This window comes from Musca domestica, unplaced genomic scaffold (genome assembly GCF_030504385.1).
Source record: "Musca domestica strain aabys unplaced genomic scaffold, Musca_domestica.polishedcontigs.V.1.1 17, whole genome shotgun sequence".
NCBI lineage: Eukaryota > Metazoa > Arthropoda > Insecta > Diptera > Muscidae > Musca > Musca domestica.
In genome coordinates this window covers 9,600,247-9,613,494 of record NW_026712230.1, presented here as the reverse complement: position 1 = coordinate 9,613,494, position 13,248 = coordinate 9,600,247, and the positions used below count along the sequence as shown (strand labels likewise).

At 35.1% G+C, this 13,248-nt stretch overlaps 1 protein-coding gene across 4 annotated transcripts in view; it reads right to left on the bottom strand.

Moving 5' to 3' along the window:
* LOC101892851 (myosin heavy chain, non-muscle) overlaps positions 1–13,248 on the bottom strand; it is a 98,496-nt gene that overhangs the window by 84,140 nt on the left and 1,108 nt on the right. For all 4 annotated transcript variants that reach the window (XM_059120479.1, XM_059120480.1, XM_059120481.1 and 1 more), the window contains one exon: positions 12,541–12,968. In XM_059120479.1, the coding sequence (XP_058976462.1) occupies positions 12,541–12,672 (132 nt within the window). In that variant the 5' untranslated portion in view covers positions 12,673–12,968. Of the gene's footprint in view, positions 1–12,540; positions 12,969–13,248 lie in introns of those variants that run through there.

Genomic DNA, 13,248 nt, shown 5'->3' with positions numbered 1-13,248 from the left:
TGGCATCAGAATAAATGCCGAATATTATCGCGAAAATATTCTGGAGGATGTACTACAGCCTTGGGCACGCAAACGTTTTGGCCGCAGACCATGGACATTCCAAAAGGACTCAGCACCATCGCACTCAGCACGCGCCACCCCAAGAGTGGTTACAAAATGAGGTTCCTCGCTTCATTTCCAGGGTACAATGGCCACCAAAATCTCCGGATACCAATCTGTTGGACTATTGTGCCTGGAGTATTTTAGAAAGCAAGGTTGGCACTAAAAAATACCAAAGTGTCGATCACCTCCAGCAAGCGCTTCGGAGGGAATAGGCCAAAATACCGCAGAGAAACTTTCGGGCAGCGTGTGACGGTTTCACTGGCCGTTTAAAGGCCATAATTTGTGCCAAAGATGACCAAATCGAACAAATCTAAACTTATTCTAAAATTTAATGCTATTTCCGACATGTTTTGCTTTTATTTAATAAAATTTAAAAAAAAAAATGTAAAAATTATGGCGTTTGACTTTGTTTCAGTACGATCTTTTAGGGATTTTCATAAAACCAGCATTGAAAATATTAATAGTATGACGTCAGTCGCCATTATATTTCACTTAAAAATATACCCCTACTCTACTTACAGGGTACAAAGGTTAGTTAAAATTACAAAAAGTATATATCAAAATTTATGTATGTCATCGTTGTTGCTCGTACGTCGCTCGACCCATATGTGTGTGACAAATGCAATGTGACAGCTTAAAAGCGCCACTTACAAAGACGGTAGGTTAAAGTCGCAACGAACAAAATATGAAATCATAAAGTGAATGCATTTAGAAAAAATATGTTAATGTTGCAGAGTGAATATTAGGGTGTCCTGACATTAAAGATACAGTTCCACAATAAAAAAATACCAAAGAGTGTGACCTTCTAATTTCTGCTGATTTTAAAATAACATTCTTTGAATATTAACAACTCAGCTCAGGCAAATTATAATTAATAAAAATTATAATATGTTACGAAGTTGTCCCCTTCTTCACATCTTTACTTTTAGTAACACATTGGGTGTTGTATTTTTGCTTGGGTCTTAGTCTTCAGGTGTATGCATCCTAAAGTTGTAATTCCTAAAATTTAAACCTCATTCCATATTTCTTTAAAAAAAATATCATTTATATTGAAATTTGTTAAACACTACTCATTTTCACACAAAGTGATGCAGATTTGGCGTTTTTCTTTTGCATAATAAAACTTCTTACCAAGAAAACTGCTTAGCTCTCATAAAAAATAGTATTATTTTGTACTGAAATTGTAAAAACTAGTCTGGAGCACCACCCTCATAATATCGCCCGTCATAGGCATACAAACAATTTTTTGTTCCTCAAATATTTTATGCAACAATGATTTCAATGCCCAACTACACACATGCCTACGACCACCAAACATACATGCAAGTATGTGTGTGTGTTTGCCACACCAGCTCTACCTCTTGTATTATTATTATCATAGTTGAGTTCCTATATTATGAGGCATACCAAAGGTACGTTCATTTATTTCCGACTCATATCGCGGGCAACACACCGCTTTACATACATTACTATTTTGCTGTGTTTCTAGTTGGTAGCATAGTAAATTCCATGTTCGTTCTCTATGCTTCCCTTTCAACAACAGCATTTGTTGAAGTCAATCTTTGGCCAACATCACACACACACACACTGAAACATAGCCGAGATATGCCAGAATAAGTTCACAGCAACAAATATTGAACAATAGCACACATTTGTTACATGTTTGACCATTAATAACTAATAAGTTACCACAAAAAAGTGTAGGCTGATAGGGTAAGTGTACCAGTAGTCGGCACTTTTAGGATTTTCGCGTTTTTAATCGCTCACCATTCTGAGTGGAACATTTCAATTATTACAAAGTTAATTTATTCAGATTCGAAATTTTGTATAGTTTTTGCAATAATAAATAAAGTTTTAATAACATTTTATTAAATTTCAAAAATTTGTAGTTTTATTAAAACAATGCTTTTTTGCCAGTAGTCGGCACCACTTGCCAATTGTCGGTATGACATTTTCCAACAGTCGTCATACCAATTTTTTTGTAAGAATAATTAATAATAACAATAAATTAATTCATTAAAATGTAACATTTTTGTTTAGTTAAACTGATTCGACGTCTTTGTTGTACTTTTCTTAAGAATATGAATTGTTGAGTACCTTTACAGACAAAAATTTAATTTTTATTAGAATAAATCATCTTTTCTTAGCGAAATTGTGCACAAAGATAGCTTACAATATATTTGAAGTAAACAAAATATATTTAGTTATAATAGTTGCATTTATTTGGGCTTAAAAATAAAAAGTGCCGACTACTGGGACATGCCGAACTTAGGCACACTTACCCTATAACAAAAAAAAAAACAAGGGAACAGTGTTTTTGTGGTACGAAATAAATGAAATGGTTTGGAAAATCAAAAACTATTGAGGCAGAAAAAAGGGAGAATATCATGAAATATAACACCATAAAAGTGGCAACCCTAATTGTGTGAGATTTCGGTCAACTTCAATCTCAGTGATGTTAACACGGCGTTTTTCCGGTTCTAGTTAATCTTTTACAGGGTGATATGGAAAAATTGCAACCAACTTCAAACTGCTGTCATTTCTAAGCCACTCGTCCGACAGCTGTTACAGTTATTCTAGTGACAGCTCATTATATTGTTTACAAGCGTACAACAGCATTTTGGTGAGAATTTTCCAGAAAAAGGTGTCTCGTACCATCGCTCGCTACCCGTGATACTGGAAGCGTAGTAGCCCGACGTCAAGGAAGTGGACGGAAGAAAACAGCAACATCAGCAGAAATGGTTCGAAAAGTAAAACAAGCGACTTGATCGAAACCCACGTCACATTGGCCGAAAAATGGCTCAGAGCTGAACATATCTCAATATTCCATTCGGTAAATATTGAAAAATGAGCTCGGGGTAAAACCATTGACTTACAATGCAAAAAAAAACCAAAAGTGCTAAAGAGTAGCTCCGCTTGACCGAAGCTAGAACCCATTATAACCAAAAAAAACCGAATATAGCCGTTATATTGGGGTCTATACGAAGACGTGGACCTCCATAGGCAACTTTTGTCATAAGCCATTACAATATTCAAATACGAAACTTGATAAAAACAAGTAAAAAAGCTGTAAGTTCGGCCGGGACAACCTTGTATACCCTCCACCATTTGGAACGAATTTGGCAATTCTTAAAAACAATAAAATCCGTTAAAAATTTTGTTAAAATCTTAAAAATACCGAATTTAGCTGCTATATTAGTGTCTACGACGGCATTGTAACATTTGTCATAATCCATTACAATATTCAAATGCAAAACTTAAAAAAATCGGTAATAATGTAGCAAAAATCATCAAAATACAGAATATCGGGAGTTACCGTTATATGGGGGCTCTACGAAGACGTGGACCTGCACAGACAATTTTCTGCCTTAAGCTGTAGTATCCATTACGATCTTCAAAACCCAAATTTGAAACAATTCCGGTGAAAATTGTCGCTAAAATCATCAAAATACCGAATATCGGGAGGTACTGTATATGGGGGCTATACGAAGACGTGGAGTTGTACAGACAATCTCCTGACATAGGCTGAAGCATCCATTACGAACTTCAAATACCAAATTGGAAACAATTCCGGTGAATAATGTCGCTACAATCATCAAAATACCGAATGTCGGGAGGAGGTACCGCCCATTGCCCTATTTTAAATACCGAAAGTCCTCCAGACATAACATACATTAGAGTAAAATTTTATCAATCTACTACAATTCGTTCGGAAGCTAGAGTGATTTTCACAGACGGACAGACGGACGGACATCGCTAAATCGACATAGAATTTTATGCTGATCAAGAATATATATACTTTGTGGGGTCTTAAATGTATATTTCGAGGTGTTACAAATGGAATGACAAACTTAATATACCCTCCATACTATGGTGGAGGATATAAAAATCCGTTGAATAATGTAGCTAAAAACATCAAAATACCGAATATAGGTAGGCACAATTATATCGGGGCTATACGAAGAGCTGGACCTGCGTATACAATGTTCTGTCACAGCCTGTTGTACAAATTAGGAACTTAAATAACAAAAATTTCAAACAATTTCAGTGAATATTGTACCTAAAATCGTCAAACTACCGAATATAGGGAGGTACTGATGGGGGGGTCGGGCCTATACGAAGACACGCACCTGCATAGGCAACTTCCTGTCATAGACTACAGTTCCCATTACCAAAAATATGTAAGACCTTCGGAGTTACTCAAAGACTACCAAAATTTTAATTCCATTGAAATTATTTCCACAGATAACCGCAAAATTGTCATCACTGCTCGTCTACATTTTTGTCTCTCTTAAACTGTATCTGCAAATATCTCTCGTTAAGTTTATGAGTGATATATCTATCTTCCTTCCCCTTTTTTGTCTCTCATTACCAACATAATGGGCTGTGGTGAATTATCGAAGCGGGCCACAATATTACGCTGTTCGGTTTCAGCTGGCACAGCAATGACGACGACGACGACAATGTGTTAAAATCTTGATTGATTTTTAACTACATTTTTATGGCGATTTTTTAACGAAATAAATAAAAAATAAGCTCGAAGAATTCTTAAGCCTGACAGTCGCAATGCAAGACAATATGGAGAAAAGGGAGATGTGGGGAAGCGTGAGGGAATTTTAGGTAATTAATGAAATGCGATGAAAAAACCCAAGATTCTTTTACACACACACACACAAAACAACGAGCGTCTGAAAGAAAGAAAATATTTTTATGGTCTTAAATTTAAATTAATAATAAAAGTATATTTTTTTTGTATTCCATATCAATTGATATGAAATGAAACTGCGAGCGGACTGGGTGGCAGGCAGCTAGTCAGACAGCCAGCCAGCCAGGCATGGTAACTAATACGGAATGCAAAAATCTGTCACAAAGAATGAGAAATGGGCGCGAAGTAAACGTAGACAGTCATACGCTGCTGCTGCTGCTGCCACTAACTCGCTCAATCGATAAAGCAACCAACAATGGGGTGTTTATAAATTCTGAAGGCGTTTCGTTTTGGTGGCAATGTTGTTGTCAAACAATTTATGTTTATTTATTGTTACTTGTATTGCCCGCTTGACTACCCTCCCGCTGCACCGACCATTTTTTCCTCTGGCCATTGGATCGATTGATCGTTTGGTTCAATTGCTATTGGCTTATTAATTGAAAACTTTTTTTATGGAAATGGGTTACAAAATAAAGAATTTTTTCAAATACCACACACAAGCATGCAACATAATACACATTTTTTTCAAACCCAAATTTTGTATTCTTCAAAATCTGAAAAATCAATAAAATTTGTTTAAGTGCCCAACCCAATTTCTGTAAAATTTGTATTCCAATAATTTCATATATTGCCAAATCCCCAATTACAAATTCTTTCATTTCATTTGATAAGCAACAATAACAAAAAGGCACATCAGAAGAATACCCCCCAAAAAATATTAACAATAACATACAAGAAAAAAATTAAATGAAATGAAATGCCAGTAAAGAAGCGCGCAGACCATCGTCAAAAAAGTTCATTAACCCAAATAAGAAAAGAAACTGGCAAAAAAAACGTAATACAACAAAAAAAGAAAAGAACGCTCGCTCGGCACACAACACAAGCTTGCTGCTTCTCAAGAATACCAACCAACCAACCAACGAAAGTATTAAAGACGTCAACGAAGGAAGACGAACACCAGAAACCTAACTCGTCGAATAATGTTGAATTAGCACAATGACAATAAAAGCTTTTGTTCGCCAACACCAACCCATCAGCCAGTCAACCATTGACAGATGGGGAAATCATCAACATCAACACCAAAATAAATACCCATCATCATCACCATCATCATCGTCATAATGAAGTTTGAAATTCGTTTAGGAATATTTACAAAACAATAGAACGTTTTATAGAATTGTTAATAATAGTTTAATTTTCAATAGAAAATAAGACAACAAAGTTCTAAACAAATCAGATAATTTATAGATTCATCAGAAGGTAGACATTTTAATGGGCGATTTGGTTTGAGGCTCAAAAAACAAAACTTCTTCGATAGGAAAGGTCTTAAAGTTTTAGAACTCTGTTTGAATGCTTGTCCGGGAGGTATGCAGGGAGACCCTAAGGCTCAGGCCCAACCAAAAGCATTACTTTTTGGCATTTTTAATACGCTCCACCTTGAAATACCCCAAACTTTTCATTCCGTTTGTAACATCCCTAAATATTCATCGTAGACCCCATAAAGTATATATATTCATAATCCGTATAAAATTCCAAGTCGATTTAAAAATCTCCGTCATTCTGCCTGTTGAAATCACGACACACCCCATATCAACGTAGTGCTTCAAAAATTGGCGGAAATTGGCTTTGTATTGTGTCTAGGATGGTTGGTATTAAAAATGAGATATATCGGTCCACGTTTTGGAAGAGCCACCATATAACGGTACCTCCCGATATTCGGAGTTTTGATGATTTTCGACACATTTGCCCACGGATTTGTCTAAAAATTAGTATTTTTGATCATAATAGGGTTTAGCTCCTGTGGCGGAACTTAGTATGTATAGGTTCACGTTTTCAAATAGCCCCCATATAACGACACCTCCCGATAGTCGGTGTTTTTATGATTTTTGCCACATTTTTCCACGGATTTGTCCAAATATTGGTTTTTGTAGTTCGTAATAGATAGATAGATAGCTCCGGTGGCAGAACATGTTATATATAGGTCCACGCTTTGGTATAGTCCCCATATAACGGTACCTTTTGGTATTTTGATGATTTTTGGCACATTTTTCCACGGATTTGTCCAAAAAATAATGGTATTTGTAGTTCGTAATGAATAGTCCCCACAAAATGGGACTTCCGGATATTCCGTATTTTAATAATTTTCGGCACATATTTCCATTGTTTTGACTAAAAATGTGTATTTGTAGTTCATAATGGGTTCTACCTCCGGCGGCAGAACATTGAAAATTTAGGTTCACGGTTTCCTTTAGAGCACATATAACGATACCCACCGACACTCGGTGTATTGATAATCCTTGTCACATTTACCCACGAAATTGTTTGAAATTTGGCATTTAAGAAGATTTGGTAGATGACAATCCTTGAAGTATAAAATTGTCTATAGAGGTTCCACTTTTGGTATTGCCCAATTTAACCGAACCACCCACTTGATGCTTGTTGGGAAATTTGTATAGGTCTGGAAAAAAAATTTTATATATAGATCCACGTTTGTGTATAACCTGCAGATAACGGATTGTCTGAAATTTGAAATTGTCTGAAATTTGATTCGTGAAGTTCTTCTGCCAGAATAGTGTCTATATAGATCCGGTTTGGTGTAGAGACTCCAACAACGGTAACGCTCGATATTCGGTATTTTGATTATTTTAGTCAGTTTTTTGTTGGATATTTTTTTATATTGGCATTTGAAGTTCGACATAGCTTCCAATCTTTCCTGCAAGAAATTTTCTATGGTAAGCCAGGTTAAGGTTTATTCCCGACACAATGGTATCACCCAATTTTCCGTATTTTTATTTTGTCTGATTTTATTTACAGGGTGAGATGAAAAAACTGCAACCAACTTCAGACTGCTGTGATTTCTAAGCCACTTGGAAGTATGTTTCCCAAAAAAAAAAAAAACATTTAATTGGATGGAATGTTGGATAGAACTGCCTGTGCTGTACGAATGCAGGATTTCAGAGGAGGATTTCAGATTATATGTCTATATTATGTTAATTTTGATCCCTTTCAAGTTAGCTTAATAAATTCCAAAATATGTGGTTTTTTATTTATTTTTTAATTGTGGTTTGGATGTAGAAAATAAAATGTGGGTAAGTGGTAACTTTCATGTCAAGAAAGATGCCAATTAAAACCAAATAAGATATAGAAAACATTTGCAAAAACTATTTTAAATGTATCTGAGCATTCAATTTGGTGCAACTAATTTGTTTATTTTTACATTAATAATGGTTAACCAAATTTGGTTACAGATACATGAGTCACTCCATTTACCGAAATATTTGTCATAGACCTCTACAAAAAAAAAACAACAACAGAAGAGTCCAATGTAAGTACTGCTAGATATGTGAATTGCTTCTGAATACAAACAGAAAACCAAAAAAAAAAAAAAAACAAATATATGCTGATGATAAAGAAACACTTTTTTACATCAAGTACCTACTTGAATCAGTGCACAAATACATACACATACGTACCCAGAGATATACTTGAACATAATTTATAACCATTTTCGGTAAAGAAGAATGATTCAATATCATTTCTTAGTAAGGTTGATAGTTGGCCGATGGTTAGTTGGTTGTTACCACACCAAAGTGTGGGGGTTACTCATCGTCATGATGATCACCACCATCTTCGTCATCGTGTCATCCTGTAAAACAGGTTTGTATGTAGTGAGAAGAGCGGGAGGGTTGGTAGGCCTTGGGGAAAGCGATAACGTCACAGTGAAATGTTTCATTTAAAAATAACATAAATGGAAATTTTTGGAATGCAGAATGCGCACTTTTTTTACCCACCAATGAGCAGAGGGAATTTTAGGATGTTATTGTTTACTTTTCTTGTTTTTGGGGGAGAAATTCTGTGGTAATGGGGGAAGCCAAAAAATTCAACACAAGGTAAGTAGATAAACAAACGTTAATAATGTTCCCCTACACATCATAAGTGAACAAAGAAACCTAATATTCACTGGCTTTTGAAATAATTTTCCGATTTTTTCAGTATAAAGTGATACATGATTTGCCTTATTAAGTTTTCATGGTTGTTAAATCAAAAATAATAAGTTTTTCTTCAAATATGGCATAAAATGAAAATAAAAACATGGAAAAACAAATAACAGGTGTTTCAATATGTGCTGCCGTTTTTTTCGCGTAATCACGACTTTTTCACATTGTTCTGCATTTCAATGAGAAAAAAAATCACCAAAATATTATTGATTTATCTACGATTATGATTTTTGCCATATGTGGATATTTTTTGCGAATAACAAAAACCAAAAGTCTACTGTGTAAAAGTCACACCATCTAAATATGGTCGAAAGCTGTCACATATAAGTATATATGTTTTATCGATGACACACACATATGCCATATATTGTATGCTTGACATACACAATATTGACATATCATTTAAACTCAATGTTTATTTTGGGGCCTATGTTTGGTAGGCATTAATCATCAATTTTTGGTCGTAATGTTTTGTTAAGAAGTGATTTGGTCTTTTGATTTTTTTTAATAGATTTCTGTTGAGTGCAAAATTGTGCTGGATTTTCTATATTGGAGTTTTTTTTTGTGGAGAGGGATGTCTTGAAGTATTTATTCAGCTTTTCATACCAATTTGGATATAAATTAAATATTTTTTTTTTTTTGAAGTTTTTACATATGCCGAGGTCATTCCTGTCATTTTTTGTACATTTTACATTAATAGGTTAATTGTTTTATACCGATTTGGGTCTTAATACAGAATTTCGTTGAGTTAGAAACGGGATGACAAACTTCGGAAAAGGTGGTTAATTATAGAATGAGTCAAAAAAGTATAAATATATATTTTTTAGTGCGTTGAACTTCAAAGATATAACTGCATTATCCCCAATTTGTAATATATATTTTTATAAACTTTAGCCGAAAATCTCAGTTTTGAAAACAATTACTTGAAAACCGCTAAATTGGCAACATTTTAAAAATAAATGGGCACCTTCACCAAAGAAATATGTGTGATACTTCACCACAATAGTGGGTAAGAGGGAGATACCGAGAGTAAAAATGAGAGATTAATGTGTTCTTGTTCTGATTTTCGCTTTTAATATGAAAAGGGTTACAAAGATACTTAAGCTTGAAAACCGCTAAATTGGCAATACTTTAAAATGGAGGTACAATAGTGTATGTAGTAGGGAGAGTGATAGAATAGATATGAGAGGTCAATAACATATACTTTAAGTTTTACTTTTTAATAAGTGATGTTAAAAGGGTTGCCAAGATGCTTGGGCGAAATCTTGACATGTAGGCAGGGTTGAGAAAAATGTATGTAGGCTTGATAAAATGTGTACGTACGTGACGTGAAATATATTTCCTACAGGTACAATATTATACGAGAATGGGAGCTCGAAAATTATACTAAATTCAAAAATTGTTACGATTGAACAGAAAAGAGAATTTGGTTATGTTTGAAAAATAAAGAACTAACCCACAATTCATACAAGACATTTATAATCTCCAATAAGGTTCTTCTTCTTAAATAATATGCCAGCTTACACCCATAATATAGGATAACGAAGAAGCAAACTACCCAAACGAAGACAACGTGAAGTGTACCCGTCATCGATATCCAAAGCGAGATGGATGTGGAAAAATGGGTTAAAGCTTAAAAAGGACCCTTTCGATATATATACCCTATGATAAAGAGTGTGCACTACAAAAGAAGCAAAAAACACCCAAGATAACATCGAAATTTGAGCAGATGCTCCTCCAACTTTTAATTATTCGCACGCCGGCCTAAAATGTTTCCTAAGAATAAAAAGACATATTCTTAAAAAAAATATGAACAACGTGAACGCGTTATGAAAATCTGTCACCTTCGAGATATATACCCTATTTTATGAGACTGCCCTACGGATTAAGCAAAAAACTCGCCCTTGAGGCAGTGAGTCTTTAAGCTAACTACTCAAGCAGCTTTTAATTCGAACACCTTTGCTGAACGAGGCAGCGACAAGGCGGGTACTAAGAAACTTGTTCAGAAGCGCACTACAATGTGATTCCCGCCAAGTGATAGGACTTATTTGTACCTCGGAGCCACATATTAAATAACCCATTTGTATATGGAAAACAGGAATGGAAAAGAGAATAATTGCATCGTTGCTCCGATTCCTTGAATTTCCAGTTTATTCCAATCCATCCAGAGTAGAACCAGACAAAGGAGGTGTTCCATCTATAGGAGTATCAGAGATTATTTATTTACAGAAAACCCATTAATCCAATCGCAGCTTTGTATTTTCATTGAAGAAATCGGCAAGTCACAATTTGTGGAAGTGAAACGTTAAATACAAAAACAAATGTTTTCCAAATGAATGAGTTAAAGTCTAATATTCTGATATAGAGCAGCTTTTAGGGTATACCCTCGTTATATGCTTTCGTATGGGATTTAAGATCAACATCCAGTGGATACATCCCTTACAAACGAAGAACAACTTCTTTACTTTCCCTAACAAAGTCTGGATTTGGAAACGGGCCGGTGTAAAAAAAACCTCTTTGACAAATTTACACCCTTGAGTGTTACTTAGAAAATATTTACTCCAATGGCAGATCCATCTTACAATATTTCCCATTCTTTACTTCGGGAACAAATTATGGATTCGCTTAACATATTTCAAATCCAATGAAAGCATGTCATAATCCGGACTTAAAACCATTGGAAACATGTACTTTGGAGGTTCATATTACACGATGTTTAGAAATCGGCAAGTAACATTTTATAAACAAATAATATACAAGGGCTACTTGTGGTAATATTTCCCAAAATTTTCAAAAAAGACTCCCAAAACTTGATTTATCCCAGAACAGGATTTGGAACCGTCAGCAGAAACGGTCACTCATAGTGGGAACATTTCTAAGATATAATCAATATTAAACAACTATTCAAAAATTGAGGTCAATCTTCCCCGGCCCCTTTAAAGTTATTCTATTCCCCCGCGTCTTCCACCTGGAATAGGGGGAACGTTGAAATACTTATTAATTCCCAAAATAACATTGATTAGTCATTTTGTTGGATAAATAAAACAAGACCTAACCAAATAACTTGGTTTTTAATTCTGAGAAGATTTCTTTGTTGAAGAATAATTCGTAATGTTAGGCCAAGATAAAAAAAACTTTGGTTGTAGTTGTGGAGAGATGGATGGTTGGTTGGCTGACTTGGTTGATAGTGAGTAGTGAGTGAGTCACGCATACCAGAGAAGAAAACACTCTCAACAACATCTGGGTATCCAAACTCACAGAAAACAGACATTTCAAAGAAAGTAAGGGGTCCAATCATCCAACACTCCCTGCTCTCCACCATCACAGAGTTCTGTGTGTGTTGTCGTTGATGTTGGGGCGGGCGGCCACCACACAGCTCAGAGAGTCATGGATAACCGGTTATCGTAAAAAAGTTAAATTTTAAACATAACAGGCAACACTGCTCTGCCCTGCTGTGGAGAAGAAAGGTAAAGCTGCAACGCACTCACGAGTCGGCAAAGGTAGGCAGCCAGCCAGCCAGCCACCTCATCACAGTGACAGAGCCACCAGGTAAAAAACAAGCAACTATGCGATATGACAGCATAGAAAAAGAACAACAACAAATATCATGGTAAATGTTATTCTTAAAACACCAAAAAGAAAAAAACGAAGTGGAAGAGGGAGGGCAAAAACATAAAAAACTTGTTCAAATTTTGTTTAAATAATTATTTTTTTGTGTTATTTCTGGTTACTGACCTGATTTTCATGAGGCACCCACACCAAGCGTTTTTGTGTCCATTCAGCCTGTGTGGCCGGATCGTTGAATTGATTGCGTTCCACCGAAAGATATTTCAATTCGGGATCGTTGCGATCAACTTCTTCAGCCATGGTGATCAGTAGATTGGTTCTGGTTTCTTCGTTTGTTAAACTGTCGATTATTTGTTGTCGAAATTTGCTTTCTTTTTGGCAAATTTATTAACACCACAATTTGTAATTTTTTGGGGGGTTTCTATTCTTTTTTGAATTTATTTTTTGTTTAGTTGTTTAATTTAAGACACAATGACGCTCACACAACACAATTAAAAAACACTTAATTTGGTTTTCGTTTTGAAATTGATTTTTAATTGATTGTAAGATAAAAGAAAAACTATTTTATATAAAAAATTCGTTGTCTAATCTAAACTCTAAAAAGAGGCAAACAAAGAAAAATATAAAAAATTATTTAATTTTTTTAAGGTGTGACTGTCACTTTGTTGTTATTTCAACAATATATTCCAATTTGCCCCACCGAAATGTCAGACTTCACTGATTAGTGTCCCAAAAGAACCGGACCTTCAAGGAAACGAAGAGAGCAATGTTAACTGCTAGAAGAGAACAAGGCTCTCTTTGATTCCTCTCGGCAAGGCATGGCCGGCCAGAAAAAAACCATCTGACATTTCTTCACAACGACGGCGATGGTGATGA